The 22,065-nt window shown below is 45.4% G+C and overlaps 2 protein-coding genes across 3 annotated transcripts in view; both read left to right on the forward strand.

Annotated features, from left to right (window-relative positions):
- LOC139060989 (laminin subunit alpha-1-like) overlaps positions 1 to 4,071 on the forward strand; it is a 157,494-nt gene extending 153,423 nt beyond the window's left edge. For both annotated transcript variants that reach the window (XM_070540359.1, XM_070540358.1), the window contains exon 63: positions 1,932 to 4,071. In XM_070540359.1, coding sequence (XP_070396460.1) covers positions 1,932 to 2,074 — 143 coding nt within the window. In that variant the 3' untranslated portion in view covers positions 2,075 to 4,071. The remainder of the gene's footprint in view (positions 1 to 1,931) is intronic.
- An 8,866-nt stretch (positions 4,072 to 12,937) lies between these two features.
- On the forward strand, positions 12,938 to 21,824 carry LOC139047006 (uncharacterized). The gene is made up of 3 exons (XM_070520939.1): positions 12,938 to 13,081; positions 15,075 to 15,368; positions 21,609 to 21,824. Exons 2-3 carry the CDS (start codon positions 15,144 to 15,146, stop codon positions 21,822 to 21,824), a joined length of 441 nt encoding a protein of 146 aa, XP_070377040.1. The 5' UTR covers positions 12,938 to 13,081; positions 15,075 to 15,143.
- The last annotated feature ends 241 nt before the right edge of the window (positions 21,825 to 22,065 follow it).

Consider the following 22,065-nt stretch of genomic DNA (forward strand, 5'->3'; position numbering starts at 1 on the left):
AATGGGCTTCTATTAGTATGACTCTGGATAATTTTGCTTTTTCGTTAATTCGATCTTAACCAAAAGTCTCAGCTGGCACCCGTACATTTCTGTCAGACCAAATTTTCGTTATTTCGATCCCAAAATGAGCCTTTGCTGGATAACTTGAACCTGGGGTGTCATCACGCATGTGCCCGACTCCAGTGATGACTCCAAGAGCGGCAGGGTCGGGTCTTGGTGGAGCTTTGGGTACAGTGAATGTGATGAACACACATTGTCTCCCATCAAAAATGACTATTTTTCGGCCTACCCCAAGAAAATTTTAACCTGAAAGCGGTCACTCCCAATGAATCATTGCAGTATTTACCCGATTCTAATGCACACTTAATTTTTTTACTAAGAAAATTTGTCTGGAAATTGCTTGGGTGGGGCACTCTGATGCAAAACCAAAACCACACTTGCGGTGTTCGCAATGGCCTACGGTCAGAGCCAGCCTTAACGAACGTCATCACCATTATCACTGCAAGATGGTGACCATGGAGTTCATGCATAGCACAACTACAATGCGCCGTTTTGAGTCTGAATACAAACACGCATTCAAACAATAAGTTGTCACATTTTAAGCTAGCAGGAACAAGTCTGTCACATGTTCTTGATGTTCTGGAGAATCCCAATCATCACAGGGTGAACTAGCAAAGTGGTTAGTCTAAGCATCATCCCGTTTGTGATTGTTGCGAAGTCATTTGAAAAATGCAGAATATTAAACACACTGTGAACCTTACAAAAGGTATGTTGAGGTTGTTTATAGACAGTAATAAAGGGGAAGAAAGGGTCATGAAGGTAAAGCTCACTACTTTCATCTTTTCTCTTTTTGCCAGCATTGGAGGAATGATATGGTTTTCTTGCTGAAAATTAGGTGCATGTTCGATTTCTACTGTGTCTAGAACCTCTAGTATCACTTTTAGGTTAGTTGTCTACTTCTAACCCATAAAAAATGGGTGCACGTTTGATTTGGGAATGCGTAAGAATCGGAGGAACATTGCCAAATCAATCAGGCAGTGTGTTTTGTTGTTGTTTTGTACCTCTCGTTTAATTCGACCTCCTGGATAATTCAACCATTTTCCTCGGTTCCATCAGGGTTGAATTAGCAGAAGTCGACTGCATTGAGCATTCTGAAAATAGTGTGTGTTATTTATTTCGATTTTCACGGCTCTTTTTACTCCTCTGTATTTCTTTTTTTTTCAGTTTCTCAAGTGTTTAGTATTCTGAATGAGGTTTACAGATTTGCTCATTAACTCAAAACCACTGTTGCATCCTTGAATTTTTTAACGACAGATGGTTAGCCTGGGAGGGCTTTCTGTCCTGAATGACATGTTGTGCATGCCATGAATGGTTGTGTCATGCAGCATGAAGTTTTCCGGGGAGATGTGGTGAAGAGAGCTCACATTACAAGGCTACAGATATGCTTTCTTTAATCTTTCCTTGCTTTCTTCTTTACTTTCCATGTACTACATGAAAGAAGGCTAAGGAAATATTCAGAGAGGTAGCTTGAACGGCCTTTAGCTCATGTTAACATTTTAATGTGACAGTGAGTCTTGGGCCTTTAAAGCTTTACAGTGCAGCAGTTTGCATTTTCTTCACAGTATGAAAGAAATGATCTGCAAGTTGTTACACATTATACATACCAGTCAAAAAGTAGTAGAATCCTTGCTATCTGGACAGGAAATCCAAGCAAGTGCAGAAATGTGACACACTTCTATTCTAACCCTCTACTTTATAAAGATTGTAGAAAAATGTGGTCATCATCCTGACACGTGAACTCGTCCCAACTAGTATTAGGTATTGTCAGTACCACATGACAATACCTAATACTAGTGGGGACAAGAGTGCATGCTTTATCTGTACCACTTTTAAAGTATAATTTTTCTTTCCCATTTTTTTTTCTTCTTCAGAGCACAGCAGCAATGGCGCTCTGTTTGGCCGAGACAACTTTGTTGGCTGTCTCCGTAACCTAGCCATCAATGACAAGCGCATCGACTGGATTGACATGGCTTCCCTGCACAACGTGCTCCCCAACTCATGCCCTGCCAACTGAGAGCACAATTTGCGTGTCTGGCATTTGCTGCCACTATTTATTCCAAAATGCATCAGCCGCATTAACTCAATCCATGGTTTGGGTGTGCTTGGTTCGCCTGTGCAATCTTATGAATAACTTTTCTTAATGTACAAGTTCAAATCTTCAATTACAATTATGCCGACTCCTTAGGTCTTCGAGCATATAGGCCCTGCTCTATCAATTTCACACATTGATAACAGGTGACAGCTCTATATCGCATTGAAAGAAAAGTGGAACAAAGTTATAGTAAAATCAGGTTGTTTCTTGCTTCGTGTTGCTGCATCATATTTTCGTTCGCCAACATGGTATTTCCTATTAGTATGACTCACATATATGAAATTCGTAGTAGGAAGTCTGTGGCTTCATGCCATTGAAGTTATAGCAATAATATATAGAATTCTTGTTTTCTGTTGGCGTAGAGAGCAGAGGAATAACATGGCAAGCAGTTTGGTGAAAATGAAAAATTAAGCAAGAATGCATGTCGATTATGTTCACTGAAGATGCCTCAGCATCAATACTATGTATTTCTTTGGTGATTCGTAAATGCTGCTTCATAATAGTGTCGATTTTACCAAGTTTCAAAACTAAAAAAAAAAGAAAAAAACATCGGGAGAGAGACTTTCTGGCCGGTATTACATTGTCACTCATGCAAGAGATTTGTAGACTCAATATTTTGGCAGCCCATTGCATTAACTGTGCTTTATGATTATGTATTTTTACCAAGATTCAAAATAAAAAAAAATTTGTTTGCATTTCTAAACAAGAAAGAAAGAAACAGGGAGCATGTTAAAACAATTAACAGTGTTAGCCAGAGCTTACGAGGCACATGTAACACTGCATTCCCGAAAAGCAACGTGTTCTGCACGAGTAAAAACCTGCAACCACTAAGTATAAATTTGCAGAAGTTTCAATTTGTACAAATGTAAAATGTACAGAAAAATTTTATAAATCCAGCTGTGCCTTGGAAGGGGTGTTATATTGTCTGGAACTACGCCAGAAAGCTAGGAAATGCTTAGGCTAAAAAGGATTTCCGCCTGACATAGCATGTAAATATGTTGTTGGTTATTGGAGTGCCTTATAAGTGAAGCTTACTTTCCTGAAAGCTGAGTTTAGCTTAAAAACACTAACTAGTTTAATACTATATCGCTATAAGTGAAGCAAATCTCCAGTTCTAATTCCATCTCAAGTTGACACTGCCTTTTGTGGTTAACTGACGAGGAACTGCATACTATTCGTCTGACACAGCTATCGAGTATACATACTGAGATATCTACAAGACTGCCTTATTATGATTATATTTAGATATGGTCTACCATTGTAGTCATTAAGAAGGGGTGTTTTATTACGTACTAGCTTTGTATGCACTACTTATGTATAATATTTATTTTTGTCATGACCTAGAGGTTTCAAATAATGCCATGAGAGGAGTGCCATCATTTTCTACATCGTTTTGCATCGCTGTTTGATATCAGAATGAATACAGAAGCCACTGCCACTGGTTTGAAATAAGAAAGTGCTTGTAATTGCATTTGTGGAGGACATGAATTTCTGCTCATGTGTTCACATCTGTGTCATATTAAATGCAACGTCATTAGAATGGTTTGAATGAAAAGTTCTGCACATTACCTCTGGTTTATCTGTAAGTTAAATTTATATCTTGAATCGAAAGGCAGTTTGATGTTGATAGCGTAAAAATTGTTTCCAATTAGATGCCATAATTGGTTTTTGTAAACATTCGAACTGAAAACATTTATGTGCATTCTTATAACTGTGCATATTTTCTGTATTACATATACGGAGTGGCCATGAAATAGGGACAGAGCCCCACCCTTTCTGTGTGAATAAGATGGAAAGCATACACAGTTATAGCTATGGATATGAAACTTTTTCAGTGGAATGATGCTGATTTTTCTCTTGATTTATGAATGCGTTTACAGTCAGGCTTTTGCAGAAAGAATAAATTTGTTCAAAATTCACCTGGTTTGGGTTCCCTTGCAATCATCCGTATTGTATATTGCCTGCTGTTGTGTGCATGATGTTTGTACATACATGTACCAGGCACGATCTTAGCAGGTCTGTTGCTGTTTTTAATTTCCCAAGTAGTAATCAAAACAGTTTTTATTTTATGCATGCTTTAATCATACAGTGTAAGCTACGAGTAGTAGTTACATATGTAGCAGCAGGAGCTGTTGCTCAAGAGCACTGTTGCGAAAAGTTGTTTATATGTCTTGTAGAGTGCTGGGCATGTACGCATAAGGACTCCAAAAATGTAGTAATTGTCGCTTTAGTATTGGGCCTTGCAAGACAGGGACACAAAAAGTCTTAGTTGCACTAAAGCCATATTCTGTTGTGCTGTAAAGAAATTTGGTGAAATGAGTATTGTACGTTCCCTCTAAGATGAGTTTGAGAGTCTGAATTTTCAGGCTAGCAAGTGCTTGAAATGTGTTTAGAAAACACAGTGAGCAACGAGGTTTTGTACCTTGATTCTAGATGTGGCTATGTACTGAACTTGAAAGAACATAATGCAAGAATTTGTGTTCGTCAATTCCCAGTGTAAAGTAGGACTTTACTCTAGGTCCTTGGTCCCAAGATGGGCTACAGTAACAATAGTCACCGGACTGAACAACACAGCACTGGACTCAAGACCGTAACTTGAGTATGCTGCTGTTTTAATGACCAGCATTCTAGCGGTCTAATCATTATCACTGTCCTCCACTGCTCTTCTGCAGCATTCTTTCCCTAACCCAGCTCAGAGTAGCACTTTAGGGTGCATACGCCCAGGCTGTTCTATCTGCCTTTCTGCAGATAAAATCTTTGCATCTTTTTCCGTTTTCATTATCGAGCTATACATATAAGGTGTGAACTGCAGTCTAATCCTTCAAGTGAAAACATCAAGAGGTGAAATGTTACCAAAGGTGGCAGCTTGGCGGCATTGTGTCAGCACAGCAGGGTCAGTGAAGGCCCAACAGTACATCACACACTGGTTACACATTATAAGAGGGAGCGGACGAAATGGATGGAATGTACAGCTCGCAGACATATATGTGCATGATCTTTCTGTTGCTGTTGGGCCACAGCAGTGGTTGTTGCAACCAATGGAAACTCGCGTAATGCAAGTAAAAAAAGAAAGATGTAGTTGATCCCTATTTCAAAGGAGCCGGTAGAACACCAACGTGAAACGTGTCATCACAGAAACTGTTGCATGTTTGCTTCGAGAACTCGCGGTTTGCTGCAGCGAAAGACGCACGATTTGCGGGTTGGCGGCCGTGTTGCAGGCTTGATCGGCGCGCGACGTCCTGCTGCCGAGTCGCTTCGGTGAAGGTTATACAAGCATATTTTGGATCCGTCTCCGTAGTGTCCTTGGCAGCCAGCCGAGTTGCGACGCGCCCATATTTAGGAATGCTAGTGACAGAGTTCACGGCGTGCGCCGCGAACACGTGGAGGCGTTCTACTTCGCGCTGGCGTCTCTCTTGCCAGACCAAAGCGAAATTCGTCCGACGACGTCGTTGTCTTTCTGCGTCACTTAGTGCAGCAGTTTTCTTAGTTGGTGCCATCGCAAGCAAAGCTGTATGGCGACTTGTAAGCACTGCTGTTGCACGTTGAAGCTGCACTCCATAGAAGACGAGGCTTCACGAGCTAATCGAACGTGAAAGACAAACCTTGTGCGGAAATTGTGCCGTCACCTCGGCAGAAGACCTACACCACCTACACTAAGCTACACCGCGATGAAACCTCCTTTGCGCTGAGACTACCGAAGCGCTCGCAGTCTGTGCTCGATAGCGTCATGATGCAGCGCTTCTCTTCGCCGTTCCTATGGTGGCGCAATCCCTGTAAAGAGAGAGCATAATTTACGCGATAGCGCCGACACCACATCCATTACAGGAATTTGATGGTGAACCCCGGCATAAAATACTTTCGAGTTAAGAGTTCTTATTCACACATGTATACGTATAGCTACATTCCTACAAAAACAACATGCGGTGTTCGTTACTGCGTTTATTTATTTGTTCGTTTAAAAAGAAGTGTGTTGAAATACAACAGGAACGGTTTTCATACATAGCGGCTCACTTACCAAGAAGTTGACGTGTTTAAGCGACGTAGCAGCTTTCAAATAGACTTCTTTTATTGGTGCTACGACAACGGCACTTGCACCTTCACTGGTGATTGCTTGTGCATTGCACTTTTGATGCCACAAAAGATAGGCGTCCGCGCATGCAGGCGTAGCTCACTTTGAGGCATTCATTAAAACTGTTATTCCATGAATTAGAACTGTAACGGGGATAAGCATGATTCAGCAACGCCTTCGTTTTTAGAGGCCGTTGTGCCTGTAGTTCGTAGTGGCCCTTACTCGGAGAAGGTCGGCTTTGTAGCATTCAAAGTAGCTTCGTGGAGAACTTTGATCAACTTTGTCACTCAGTTCGTACGATGAAAGAATAGCTTTCCTTTTACGAAACTGTCATTTCCGCAGTTACAAGTGTCACGGGGGGAAGCATGCTTCAGCAATGCCCTCCTTTTTTACACGCTATTTTGCCTGCAGTTCAGAGCGGCCAAGACGTAATGAAGTTCGGTTTTGTAGCATTCGCAGTAGGCTTGAGGAGAAGTTCGCTTCCCCCCCCCCCCCTAGTTCGCAGGTAACCCACTACGTACGACAAGAGAATGGCATCTACGTTCATCAGTTGGGCGCTGGTCTGGCACCCAGTCTGAGAGAAACTGACGTGCTCTCGCGTTAGAGCTCTCTGACCGAGTTTCGCTCGCGTTCGTCGCCGAAACTTGACCTAGCTCCGCGAGACTCACGTACTCTCGCGCGAGAGCCTTGTGACGTATGAAGATTGCGGGCGCAGGGCCGTAGTTTCTGTGCCAGACGGCCAGATGAGGCTTCGTCGAGGGAGACACCGGGCAGACAGAAAGAGAACACCACCTTTGCTGAGTCGTGAATATGTGCTTGAATAGAGTGCATGCAGGAAGCGTGTAACACCAAACCACGCTCGTCCGCTTCGCAGGAAGCACACGGGCGTTTTACACAAGTGGGGATAAAACGTGTATTTCGGTAGTTTTCGTTGTCGGGTCGCTGCAAAAACGAAGTTGCCCAAACGCACTTGTGAGGTACATAAAAGTGATATGCGCTTATAACTCTTGTACGAAACAACTTCCCCCGTCTTTTCTGTCCCACTCGGACCGCGCAGACGCACGCCAACGCTTGCTGCAGTTCATAAAACATAACGGTGAGACAAAATCAGAGATATGCCAGGAGATTCTGGCAACCAGTCTCAAACTTTTGTGTTTCTGTAGCTTGGTTAGGGTGGCTCACGGAGGAAGGAAACTAAGGGGAGGCCCTGACGTCTCTCTTTGTGAAGCAAAAGTGAAGCCGGAAATTGGCGTTGCTCATGGCGATGCTCCGCCTTTTGTGTCACCCTCCTCTCTTGTTTACATCTTTCGCGAAACCACGCCGCGCTGCGCGTGGTTTCGCGCGCGAAGCGCTTGCGCTCGCGCATCATCCGGCAGAGCACGGTGCAGGTAACACAGCGCAACAAGACACGGTGACTAACGCAAAACCGCCCAAACAGCGCCTTTGCCACGGCACGAAACCTACCAGAGCAACACGTGTGAGCGCTCAAAAAATCAGAGCAACGCCGCCATTGTGGCCCAAAAAGCGTGGCCATGGAGCAAAAAAAAATAAAAAAAGCACCAAAAAAATGAGAACCTATACGTCATTTCCGCCACACTTTTCTCCTAGCGCGCGGAGGGGGTACTGGGCGCCGTTGAGGGCGCCGTAGTTTCTCGCGGCATCTGCATACCTCCGGGTGGGAAAATGATTTGGTAGCGCTTAGTTATAGCGTTTGAATGCGTCAGAATCTGACCGGACTTCTTTCTCTACATTGTAGATGCAGAGACAATTTAATGTTTCGCTGCTCTCATTCCACATGGAAACAGCGAGCATGGACTACGCAGCCGACACAGCAACGGTTTTTGCGACCACCTCTTGTCGAGATTAGCGCGCTTATTCCTTGCCGAAGGCATAGTTCATAGGAGTCGCCGCGCAAGGCCAACGCATTGGAATAACCTTGAATGTGTCGCCCGCACATAAGTCACATATCTGGGATTGTAACATTGCTTTAAATGGAGGAAGTTCATGCAATATATCAGCATTTTGGTGAAGAAATTCTAGAAAGTACAAAGCGCTTGCGATTTAATACATATTTATTGGAAATAACACAGTTATTGCATAACATCACATTTTTACAAAACACAGGGCTTAACCTTCTTGGCTTTGTTGTGGATGACATGTCACTGATTTAAGCCTTTGAGGAGAAAGTGAATACGTGTTATACAATATAAAACCTAGACACCGATCCTGTTAGATCAGCGGAATGCTTCCTGCAGCCAATCTGTGGCACATTGGCTGCTAGAAGCAAGAAACTTTTGCGTGCACTCGCGTAGGGCTAAAGGCACGAGTGAAGTTCTGTCCTCGTCGAGTGTCTGAATGAGGTTGTATAGACAGACTGAGGGATACATAAGCCCCCCCCCCCCCCCCCATGTCCCCATGCACCCCCAGGCTGAAATGCATAAGCTTGCATGCTTCATTATAATGATGAACTGCGCAGGAGTGGTGTGATCATTGGCTCCGCTGGACTGTCTCACAATACCAAATGAACGCTCCAAGCAGTCCTGACTGAGGCGGGAAGTCATCAAGAACCTGAACCCAACCTTCTCAGTTAGATACGTCAAGAGGTCTTTAGTGGAATGTATGGTCACACGCAGACCTTCTGATGTGCCCTTGCTTAAGAATCCGTTCCCTTTTGCATGGGCCTACCACTGATCCAGAAATGCTAGCATGCTGTTAGGTGCAGTTTCTTGAGCACTGGCACGTCTGAAACACGAAAAGCATTTACCACCGGCACACGAAAATAAGCACAGTTGCTGTGGGCATACCTCAAAGCTTCAGCTGGAAACCGTGATGTCATGGCTTCAATTGCTTGAGCCATCACGTCAATGAACACCCTTGTTGGCTCCAGATTTGAGTACTGTTGCTCAATTTTTTCTTTGTGTAAGTCCATGGCGTGCACAACTGCACTGTTGAAAATATTGAAGGCCAGATTTACCAGCACCTTTTCAAATCCACTAGAATATATGTGTGAATATGTCAACTTCAAGGGTGCAACTTTCAATGTCAAGGCACTGCTGTCGACCTTCCATGTCGTTGTAACATGTTCACAGGGTGTCAAGGGATAGCGACAGCAGCTCACACCACCTACTTTGAAGAAAAACTTAGGAAACGTGCGAAAAACACAGCTGCACTACACCGACCACGAGAGTTACTTTGCACTGCACCGTGTCTACTGACAAGCTCACGGCGCCCCCGACGGAAGCGCCAAATTTTCCCCCAGTGGGAGGAACGCGCAGCGGGGCCTCCCTAGGCAATGGCGGCGGCGCCGCGGTCTTCACTATAGTGTACTAGAATAATGTAGTCTTCACACCTCCCAATTCTAGCCACCCTAGCTTGGTGAAAGCACGCGTTTATCATTTGCATTGTGATTGAAAATATCTGTGTCTGACAGGAAGAGCAAACCGTGAATGAACAACGAAAATTTTGAGCGGAGCGAAAATTTTGAGCGGAACGAGCGTACTTCATTCGCGGTTGTCGCTGTTTCGTGTGTGTTTAGAAAAGGTATATTTCAACAGCAGACGATACGAACACTCAGCCAAAATCACGGCACAATTTCACCAAGACGATAACATATAGAAAACACAAAGCATTGTTTTCAGAGTAGTGTCGGAGACCTTACTCACTAACATGGATATAACCACGTAAACTTGCGACTATCCACCGCTGTCATTGGAGGCGAGGTCTCGTATCTTACGCTTCTATGTTGCCACGTACCATCCTTCTCGTATCACACGCTGGCACGTTCCTCCTCGCATCAGCCGCATACGGCGTGCGGGGCAAGGTAAATATGCCTGGTAGCGAAGCTTCCATAGGAGCCCATACGTTCAAAACATGGCGCTCCATCGCCGGTTCATGGGGCTTAGCGCCATCTGTATGTGGTGGGAGCACTTCCGGCGGGGAAAAAAAATAATGTGACGCCATGTCCGTTAAAAGCAGAAGTGACGTCATTTTGTTCTCGAAGGCGCGAAATTTGTTTTGTTGTTCTTCCTTTGGAGCTATATATTCAAATGCCCCGCCATTCGACTTGATGGGCGTTTCGAGCTTTCAGCGTGGAAAGCGATGCAGGAAAAGGCCAGCCGTACGGTTGTCGAAATGGCATCCCTGCACAGAACATATCTTAGGAGGCCGACGAAAGCTTTAGGTGTAGAGTGCTGATCCTATTGTCGGATGCCAAGCCCGTCGGCAAGCGCAGTCGCACGAAAACAACTGCACAATTATCTGGCGGTCGTAACTCACTACTTTTGACTGAACAGATTAAGAAGCAATGAAGCTACCTGCGTCACCAAATTCATACAAACTTCAACAAGCAAGAAAGCACAAATTTTGAGGGGGGCGTATTTCAACAGGTGATATGAGTGCGCCTTTCTGCCCATTTCAAGACGTGCATTGCACCAGGCCCCGTACACTCTCAAGTTCCACAAATGGCCACAGAGGGCGAAAAATCAATCGAGGCGCGTTTCAGCGTAAGCGCGCAAGTGGAGCTACTGTAATTTGGTCGAATACTTTAATTTGTGCTTTCTCTGCTAGGGGCGCTAAACATGCTGAATTTTTTACTTTACACAAACCATTGACATAAACAATCGAGGCATCTAAGGATGTTTTGTTACCTCAGGCAAATAGGCAGTTGATTTTTCAAAATTTGATTGTTCAAGCTGTTTTTCAGTCATAGCGTCAAGGTTTTTGTACTTGATTAACCACCGACAGCCTATTGGTATCGATGTGCTTCCTGGCCGTTGGCGTTCGAATACTGCGGCGGTAAAACCGGTAAAACATTTTCGAAAGCATGCTGGTTTCGTCTGCGAGTCATTACATTGACTTGCTGTAAAGAGGTCTACTCTTGGCAAAAAATAGTGCCTCATTTTGTTTAGGCGTTGATTATCAGAATGAATGCGGCGGAGGTTGAGGGAGTACGCTTGAAGGTACGTTTTTATGCCGTTGATCTCCATAACACCGTGAGTACGCAAACCGATGTCACATAACACCCGATGCATCATTATTGTGTGTTCTCCGTCATCGCTTGTTTGCTGTACGCCTACTAATTCTTCATTTCTTCAAGTGTTGTACCCTCCTTTTGTTCTTGTTCTCTTGTGCTTCACTTACAGTATGTCGTTTCGTCAGCTGTAATGCGCATTTGCAAAACCAATACGTTTGATAAGACGCAGTGGTTATCATAATTTCACTACACATGTATTAAGTTGATACATATGGTTCAGATACAGATGCCTGTATGCGGACTTGCACGACGTTGATGCGGAGATTAGGATAATTATGACGCCCGTAAGGAAGAGGCAGCTGACGGCCGTAAGCTGTTGCGTTCTTTCGGCCAAACTACCCGGCCTGGTAGTGCTGTAAAGATGCTGTATAAAAGTGACACGCGGTGACAGGGAAATTATTATACTTAGCAGCCGACCGTACGTTTTGTAGCTTCGGTCTTCTTTCTTGTGCGTTTGTGCTACCATTATTAATGAGCCATTTCTTGATTATGTTCTTAACTATGTAACCGCGTTTGTGTGGATGCGTAGACGTGTGCTTTCTGTTTGTACTTGTAAAATGCAAATAAAATATTTTCAGGCTTACTCAATCTTTGGTGTCATGTGCGTTTATTCCAGTCGGGGCCATCGTGCCACCTGGAAACCGCATTCTGTCAGTAGCCCTACACGAAATGCAACAGCTGGAGCGCGGCGGCACAACTCGGGGTAACGGCGGAGTAATAAACGAAAAACCGCTCGGGATGCCCTTAAAAGTCAGTTCAGAATGTGCCTTAACTCGATATGACTCAGCGCTACATGTATTCTGCTGCGCCTCGATCGCGCTCCCGCCAGTTTGGTTGCTGTGTGGCAAACGTAGCGCCTACATATACACATAGGCGCTACGTTTGCCACACAGCAACCAAACTGGCGGGAGCACGATCGAGGCGCAGCAGCCAGAAACCCAGTAAAGCCACAGAACACCCATTGGAACACCTGGTAAAGCGTGTGCAAAACCCCGTTTCCGTTTCCTGTTGTACAGCGCCACCAGTGGTCGCATACTTTAGTTCACGACGCCACCGCTACGCTTATTTCTGTAGCACTGTGGAAGGTACAGTTTCCCTTCTCTAAGTTTGTATAGGTGTTCTGTGCATTGCACTGCGAGTGATAGTGGCGTCAACGCCTCCTGTAGCGATGGGCGCTGACAAGGAATGCATTTATTAATAATAATAAAATTACACGTATTTTCCTAACTCATCACGAATATATAAAATTGACTAGGAATTTTATTTTCGTTGAATGAATTTAACTGTGTCTCGTTTGAATTAAGAAACGCGTTTTTCTTTCCCAATGTTTGTTCCCTTTAAACATAGTCGCGCTTCAATCTCTGCTCCCATAACCCCCCATGCTGATGTCGGTGACAATCTGTACTGAACCGCTTTTTCGCCCGAAACTTCGCGACCTATTTGAATCGACCTTATGCGGGGCGCGACAGGGTCTTATCGCACTTGGATTCTGTGCGGAAGTGACGCCGACAACGACGGTGAGAAATAATTTTTAAGATACATTATAATCGCAATAAGATATAAAGTTACTTCAATAGTTATGTAGCAGACTTTTTTTGAGTATGCTTTGATACAACCCGTAGCGTTTTATCCGAGTTCGTTTATTGCACGACCCTTACCTGTTATCAGAAGGTTATCCGTTTGCTTGCCAAGATTCCCGCGTTATTCTACTGCCCGCACTCGTCCATTTAGCACTCGATCTCTGAGTTGCCACAAGCCGCACACGTACCTTACTTCAGTCAGCCTTGAAGAATCGGTGTTTGTTGCACAGGTGACGGCAAATCATTGTGTAAGTTGTTTTTTCGTTTCCTTGTCATTTCGAAGTGCAACGGAAGAGGCTGTGACTTTCCTTGCCGGAGTTCAATTGTTATGTCAACCACAGCGACCGGGTTAGGGTTAAGCTCTGGCGATAAGAATTCTTTGTTGTTAATAATTATAATCACACATCCTGAGCATCATGGGAATAACTTTTTCTAGGTAGCGGGTCATCGAGTTTCGTTTGGTGTATTGGAAAGTATTACGGGGGGTGGGGGGGTTTAGATGGGACTTAGATCCTCTCTCGTTAGGACCCGCCATGATGGCATAGTGGCTTTGGTGTAGCGCTGGTAAGCCAGAGGTTGCTGGATCAAATCCCGGCCGCGGCGGCCGCATTTCGAAGGGGGCCGAAATGGAAACACCCGTGCGCCGTGCAATGGTTGCACGTTAAAGAAATCCAGGTGGTCAAAATTAAGCAGGCTAACCCATGACGGCGTGCCTCATAATCCCAGTCATGGTTTTGGCACGTAAAACCACAGAAATGAGATTTATTTTATGCGAAGCATATTGCAATCACTCAGTTCAGCCCTTGGGCGCGGCCGCGCAGCCACCATTGAGGGTATGAGCCATTGTTCATTGCTGCGCGTCTCATATGTGGGTCTATTCTCTTTTAAGCTTGCTATTGGTATTAAGTTGCTTATATTTTGTTGTTTCTTCGTGTATATATATCCAAGCAACAGCAGTTCACCAGGCTAAACAGTGGTTCAACAACTAAAATAAAGGCTAGTATGCTTCGCATCCTGGGCTTAACCTTTGCTAAGCCATATCAATTTCTTTCTTTCGTTTTGACCAAGGCTGATCCTATTGAACAGCTTGAAACGCGACTAAAGTCGGCAAAAAGAAAAAAAAAGTTTGTGTGTGTGTGTGTGTGTGAGGGGGCGGAGGCCAGACAAGCGCCGACTCCCGACTAGTTTTTATTTTTAAAAAGTGCGCACATATATACATGAGCAGCTGCGCGATTTCATAATGACCCAGCTATGTTGAGGCTAGTGAGACGTCACAAGCTCAAAATACAAAAGGCATGAAGTTTTTCACTGGGCGCACTGGGCGCGCATCTGAAGAGGGGTAGCTTAGACATACGACAAAGGTATGGGAGAGTTTTACCAACAGCTCTTGCATTTTCTATCGCTAGGGCTTATGTGATAATTATAAAAAAGAACTGGAGCTATACGTGTCGTTGCACTCCCGGACTGACCCACCCGGGCGAAATCGGTAGTTGCCTTTGCCTGTTTCTCTCTCCCTCTAGCCTTCTTCTTTCTCTCACTTTTCATCTTTCCTGTCTTCTCCTAGCTTCTCTTTACTTCCAATTTTTCCAGGCAGCAAGGGTTAACCTTGTGTGAATAGCCAACCTAGGTTATTTCATATTTGGTTATAGTGGTAACGTACAGCTGGCGTTAGCAGGCCCTGTTTTTCAAGCCCTGCAGCGTCCCCTTGTAGGACTCCACGGTGGGTGGCTGGCGTTGCTGCCGAAATTTCACATATATTTATGGCTAGCTCCATTCCTCCACTCCCTGATCGCCCTCAGAAAAGAGGGCGCACCGATGAAGTTTTTCAGTTTTTCGTACGCCAAGTCCACAACTTCCCACGTTTCCATGTAGTTCACTCGGAAAAACCCGGCAAGTCAGTGCGCACTATTTCACCGTTCCTTGTATCAAAGACTTTGACTGATGTTTTTGGAGCCGGTTATAAAGCGACCAGGATGGCAAGCGGTGATCTTCTCCTGGAGCTCCGCGATAAGATGCAATACGAGAAACTGCTTATGCTTGCGTCATTTGGGGATAACCAACTAACAGTAACCCCGCACCGTACTATGAACACCACCCGCGGCGTTGTGTCGGACGATGACTTGCTGGAGCTCAATGAGGCTGAACTCTTGGAGGGCTTCAGTGAACAAAATGTACGCCAGTGGGCACGGCGCGGGCATCGTGAACATGCGTCTGAAACACCCGTTTCTGTTTCTTGTGCAGGCCGTTCTTTTCGTCAAAGGCGCCTCGACGTCAACTGAACCACGTGTCAATAATTCCTTGGTGGGAGTGATGGAGCAGCAGATACACTGGCTCAACGTTTCCTTGACCATATCAACTCCGGTAAAGGTCATGCGCGACGGTGCTACTGACGTCGACAGATTTTCAGCGCCACCATCGGCAACGTTGCCTTGCGACAATGCTATAGAAGAAGAAACATCACGGATATTCGCCAGTGGACACGGCATGGGCATCGTGAACATGCGTCTAAAACACCCGTTTCAGTTTCTTGTGCAGGTGAGAAACGATCGCCCCGTTCGCTGTTTGCCGCCCCATACCACCACTGTATCGGGGTGCTTCCATGCCTAGAAGCCTTGTTAATGCCTTTGTGTGAATTACTGCTGTTGATATGCGGCGATGTTGAACGGAATCCGGGTCCCATGAATGATCAACTTACGGAGATGCACAAATTAATGAAGGACATAACGTTCAATTCGCATTGAAGCTGCACAGACGACGATGTCAAGCGACATCTTAGAGCTTAAGAGTCAGCAACAATCACTTACTAAAGATATTTCTACCATAGTTACGCGCCTAGAATATGTCGAAAAGCGGACATCTATTTTGGATGATGTACAGTGCGAATTAACAACAACGCGTAAGCTAACTGAGCAGGTGGAAAGCGAGGCAATTAGGCTACGCGTGCGTCTTGATGAAGCAGAAGATCGCTCTCGGAGGGACAATTTAGTATTTTTTGATATCCTTGATAACGCTTCTAAAACGGCGCAGCAGACAGAAGAAAATGTTTTAAGTTTAATTCGCCAATCACCCGAAACAACCTTATCTGCCGATAACATTGCGCGCGCGCATAGGATCGGGCGATTTTCTACCAACAAAGTTCGACCTATTATAGTAAAGTTTTCCACCTACAAAACAAAAGAAACGATTTTTTCGGAGCGTCACAAGCTCAAAGGAAGCAGAGTGGTCATGCGGGAAGATTTTTCAGCCAACACTCGTCGTAGTAGAGAGAAACTAATTATGCCAAAGAACTGAACTGCCCTTTCAAACTGCGCTATAACAAATTAATTGCTAATGACACATGCTATGGCTATAATTGCAGTACTGACGCAGTACCGTAAAAACCCGCGTATAGTACGAGGTTTTTTTCCTGTTATTATTATTAGCGTCCCAAATTTCCGAATTTCAAAGTTCGGCTCAAAGTTTTGGTTTCGTTATTGCTCTGTGGCTACGGCTTGGCTTTGTTATTGCTGCCTGGCTACAGCTTGCCTTCGCTATTGCAGCGTGGCTACGGCATCGTTTCTTTCTTTGTTGAGTTCGGACCTTGGCAGTTCACGTGTTAACCGCGCATCGCGAAGTTCATTGTTTTTAGTGAAGGAGCAAGATGTCGGGGGCACGGAAGCAGTACTCGGCAGCTTTCAAGCGAAATGTGATTTTAGCGGTAGAGGAAATCGGCAACAGTGCGGCCGGGAGGCAGCTTGGCGTCACCGAGGGAAGCATCCGCGGATGGCGACGGCAAAAAGAAGCACTTTTTGAGTGCAGCGGAACGCGAAGAAGCTTTCGCGGCCCGAAGAATGGGACATTCCCGGAAGTTGAACTCAAACTGACGGAATTCGTCCGAGAACAGCGAGCCGCGCATCTTGCTGTGAGCGTGGAGCTCATGCAGGCAAAAGCTAGGGAGCTTGCGAGAGAAAAAGGCCTAACGAGCTCCACCTTCAAAGCAAGCGAGCATTGGATTTATCGGTATATGTGCCGTGCAAGATTTTCATTGCGCCGGAGAACTTCAATTTCGCAAAAGCTGCCGGGATCGTTTGAAGAGTTACTGGTGGCTTTCCAGCGCCACGTTATTTCGTTGCGCAAGTTGAACTTTCAGCTAGGGCAAATCGGCAATGCTGACCAAACACCAGTTTATCTGGACATGCCATCGCCCCTCACCGTGCACGAAAAGGGCTCGAAACAAGTTTGTGTCCGGTCCACTGGGAACGAGAAGACGCGTGTTACCGTCATGTTGTCATGCACGGCAGACGGCCGCAAGCTCCCGCCCTATGTCGTCTTCAAGAGCTGGTGGGATGAAGAGGTTAAGAAGGCCATAAAAAACGTCAGGAAGCCTCCAGGGAACACAGGTATTCCAAAAGTAAGGGAGAACCTGAAGCAGAAGTAGAGGAAATGGGTAAACTACATAAAATGCAAAAGGGAAGCATCTTATTTGATCAACGAGAAAATCAAGACAAAAGGGTCCCAATGGCTGTCAAAAATAAGCAATAAAAAAGATAAACAGGCAGCTAGGAAATTCTGGCAACATCTGAACTCCTTGGGTAATAGGACAAGCCTAGAGCAGAGGTATATAGTAACAGCTCAAGGTACTCGGTTAGAAGGAGAGGGGGCAATGGAGCATATAGGAACCATGATGAGGGAAAAATTTACAAAACAGACAAATGGTACATGCAGTGCGTCGGAGAGGGATAGCCCGGTCAACCCACTGCTTTCGCTTGGACAAAAAGAGTGGGAAAGGGCGGAGAAGAGGGTACCAAGTAGCACATCGGCAGGCCCTAAAGAAATTGGGCCCGAAATCTAAGAAAGCATTGAGGGAGGTGGTGAGCAAAATGCTAGTGGATGGTAAAGCACCTGACGAATGGAGGCTAAGTAGGATGAGAATGATATATAAGGGAAAGGGGGACAAAGCTGACATAAATAACTACCGGCCTATAACAGTGACGTCAGTGGTTTACAGGGTGGTTATGCAGATTATAAAGGACAGACTGCAGGCATGGGTAGAGAACGAGGGGGTACTTGGGGAGCTACAAAATGGGTTCCGGAAGCATAGGAGGCTAGAGGACAATCTGTTCTCGCTAACACAGTGCATTGAAATAGCTGAAAAGGAACACAGACCCCTATGGCTGGCTTTTTTGGACATCAAGGGAGCCTATGACAGTGTACTTCAAGAGGGCTTGTGGGGCATTCTGGAAACTTTAGGAGTGCAAGATGGAGTAACCAATTTCTTAAAAGATATCTATAAAGGTAACCGGGTGATTATACAATGGGAAAAGCAGGTTTCGGAGCCTGTAATGATTCGGCGGGGGCTTAGGCAGGGGTGCCCATTGTCGCCTCTGCTGTTTATGCTGTACCTACAAGGTCTAGAGGCCAAAATACAGCAAAGCGGACTCGGCTTCAACCTATCATTTCTCAAGCAAGGAAAATTGATTGAACAGTGATTACCAGGACTGATGTACGCGGATGATATTGTATTAATGGCTGACAATGCAGAAGATCTGCAGGAATTAATGGACATATGTGGTACAGAAGGAGACAGATTAGGCTTGAAGTTTAGCAAAGAAAAATCAGCAGTCATGATTTTTAATGATAACAGTTGCGGCGAGCATAAGATACAGGAGGCCACGCTGGAGATAGTCGATAAATACAAGTACCTTGGGGTGTGGATAAATAATGGCATTGAGTATCTGACAGAGTACGAAAAATATCTAACGACTAAAGGTAACAGAAGTGCAGCGATTATGAAGAGTAGGGCACTGTGGAACTACAATAGGTACGAGGTAGTACGAGGGATATGGAAGGGGGTAATGGTACCAGGCCTGACTTTTGCCAATGCGGTTCTATGTATTAGAACAGAGACCCGGCAACAGTTGGAAATTAGGCAATGTGGGGTGGGTAGGCTCGCTCTGGGAGCACATGGCAAGACACCAAATCTTGGAGTGCAGGGGGATCTGGGATGGTCTTCTTTCGAGGGCAGAGAGGCTAGTAGCAAGATAGCCTTTGAGGAGCGATTGAGAAAAATGGGGGAAATTCGGTGGGCTAGGAAGGTTTTCAGTTACTTATACACGAGGAATGTTGACACGAGGTGGAGGAAGCGAACTAGAAAATTGACAAGCAAATACTTGGGCAGTAGCGGGGGAACAAGTAAGGAATCATCTGTCAAGAAAAAGGTTAAGGAGGCAGAGAGGGGTATGTGGAGTACAGAGATGCAAACCAAATCAGCATTGGAGACATACAGGACGTTTAAGCAAGAAATAGCCAAAGAAAATATTTACGATAACTCTAAGGGAAGCTTATTGTTGTTCGAAGCCAGGACAGGTGTACTGAGGACTAAAACGTACCGAGCCAGATACCAGGAGATAGATTTGGTATGCGAGGCGTGTAGAGAGGAGGAGGAAACGGCGGAACACCTGATACTTGCTTGTAAACAACTTCACCCTGCAGTTGAATCTAACGGGGAACTATTCAAAGCCTTGGGTTTTAAAGACAGTGAAAGTAGAATAGACTTTGAACAGGTAGAAATAACTAAACGGAGGCTAACTGATTGGTGGACAATATCAATGCAAAAGTAAAGGAGTAAATACATAGGTATGCATGCATATAGAACGATTAAAGGCTAGGTGGCGCGCGTCGCCGCCGCCCGATTCAAAGGGTTGAGCCACAATCATCCATCCATCCATCCAAGCGCAAGACAATGCCGAAAGGTGAGCTGCCCGAAAAATGTTGTCGTTAAATGCCATGAGAAAGGGTGGGTGAATAAGAGTCTTGTGCTCGACTGGACAAAGTCTGTTTGGTGTAGGCGGCCCGGTGCACTGCTGTCGTTCCCGTCCATCCTCGTGCTGGACGCGTTTCGTGGCCATTTGGCCGACTCGGTGAAGAAGCTGTTGCGTGATTGTAATACTGAACTCGTCGTTATCCCGGGTGGGATGACGTCTCAGCTGCAGCCTCTAGATGTTTGCGTCAACAAGCCTTTCAAGGACGCGGTGAAGCGGTGCTACGCAGAGTGGATGCGGTCAGGTGAACCTGCAGTGACGCCGACTGGGCGGCTGAAGCGGGCATCGCCAGCCACGCTGTGCAAGTGGATCGTGGACGCATGGGCGAGCATCCCAGAAGACCTTGTGCGTCGCGCTTTCAAGAAGTGCGGGATCTCGAACGCGCTCGATGGCACCGAGGACGAGTACCTCTGGGAGGATATGTCAGACAAGGAATTGTCCCATGAAAGCGCAGCGGAGGACGACAGTGAATGAAGTGCTGAGTCCGATTTAAATAAATGTTTTCCCCGAGTTTCTCTCACTCGTATTACGCGCGGGTAAAACTTTTTTTTTTTCCATATCTCGTCCCAGAAATTTCACCTCGTATTATATTCGGGTTCGTATTATACGCGGGTTTTTACGCTATATAAAATAAGACCATCCAGACGCGAAACCAATGCCGCCAACTTCTCCCCGCGGCACCTTCCTTCTGGTCGCGCACTGGCTTCTTCGGGAAGCTAGGAGAAAGCCAGGGGTGGCGGCGCGTCCGCTAACAATAGCCACCTGATTGTGCTCTCTACTAACGTTCGCAGCTTTTTGTCGAAGAAAGATGAAATGTGTGCATTGATCAACGATTCTAACGCTGATATTGTCGCGTTAACCGAAACTTGGCTTTCTGATAAAATACCAAACGAAGAGCTGTTTTGCTGCGAAAGGAAATACAAAATATTTCGATGTGATAGGTCTAATCGACGTGGCGGTGGCGTTCTTGCTGTAAACATGGAAGTTGAAAGCTACGCTGTTTGTATAAAGACTAGTTTGGAGGCAACATGGTGTTGCCTCAACCTGGCTTTTAAAAAAAGTCATTGGTGTATGCTACCGACCTCCTTCTGGGTGTTCCAATTTTCATGACGACCTTCATGATTGCCTGAATCACATAAGCATTTTGTTTCCCGGAGCGCCAGTCATTCTACTAGGTGATTTCAATTTCCTTAACATTATGTGGTCAAATTCGTACTCATAATCATCGCCTAATTCAGCTGAAGCAGACCATTTCCTTCACATCTGCTCTGATTTCGGTTTGACACAACTGGTTCAATTTCCTACACGCGTTACAAATAATACATCTTCAATTCTTGACCTTGTTTTGACATCAACGCCGGAAATTGTATCGTGTGTCTAACACGCCTGGTATTGGCGATCATGTAATTATACAGGCAAAGATATCACTGCCTTTCTCACACGTGCGAAAGCATCTCAAAACAATACGCGATTACAAAAGAAGCGGATTTCGATGCAATTAACAATGAATTATGCTCCTTTTTAGATGAGTTTTTGTCCGATTACCTTGCAAAGCGACTGGGACTTACTTAAAACGAAAATTTCAGAACTAACCTTTAAATACGTTCCTACCAAGAAAGTTTTTTCAAATACGAGAGCCCCGTAGTACAACAGATACATAAACAGTCTTTCTAATCGTAAGAAAAGGCTCTACCGCGCTGCTATCAAAACTTGGTCGGATAAACGTTGGTCAGCCTATAGATCTGCCACCACAACTTATCTGAAATGAAACAATCTAAATTCTTGTTTTTTAATCGCACCCTTCCAGAGATGCTAAAAAATAACTCGACAATTTTGGAGTGTCATACGGGGCAATGAGCGCAGTGCAATAGCTTTGCTAACAACGGAAGGACATCCAGTGCCTGACTTTTGAAATTTATTGTCAGGGGAAGTTTGCATAACTGTGAAATTGCCTTTTTTGCTGGACGACGACAAGGACCAGGACATGGACGTCGACGTCGAAGACATGGGCGTCGACGTCGAAGACATGGACGTCGACGTCGAAGACATGGGGGGCGACGTCAAAGACATGGGGGGCGACGTCAAAGACATGGGGGGCGACGTCAAAGACATGGGGGGCGACGTCAAAGACATGGGGGGCGACGTCGAAAGCATGGGGGGCGACGTCGAAGACATGGGCGTCGACGTCTAAGACATGGACGTCGACGTCGACATGAATGCCGAGACATCCATGTCGTCGATACAATAACGGCGACAACACGATGACACAATGATGACAATAACGACGACATGACGGTATGGACGCCAAATAACGATGACAAGATCAAAATCCTCGGAATGATCATTGAGGCCAACGGAGCTAACGGTGAAACCGTGAGGAATATTGAAGGCAATGTCATCAGCGCCACGAGACTCATAAAGAGAATAACCAA

Source organism: Dermacentor albipictus, chromosome 6 (genome assembly GCF_038994185.2).
Source record: "Dermacentor albipictus isolate Rhodes 1998 colony chromosome 6, USDA_Dalb.pri_finalv2, whole genome shotgun sequence".
Lineage (NCBI taxonomy): Eukaryota > Metazoa > Arthropoda > Arachnida > Ixodida > Ixodidae > Dermacentor > Dermacentor albipictus.

Coding starts and splice junctions, on each gene's coding strand:
- LOC139047006 (XM_070520939.1), top strand. CDS start 15,144: ATGGAGCAGCAGATACACTGGCTCAACGTTTCCTTGACCATATCAACT. Junction 15,369..21,608: donor CGTTTCAGTTTCTTGTGCAG/GTGAGAAACGAT, acceptor GACGACGACAAG/GACCAGGACATGGACGTCGA.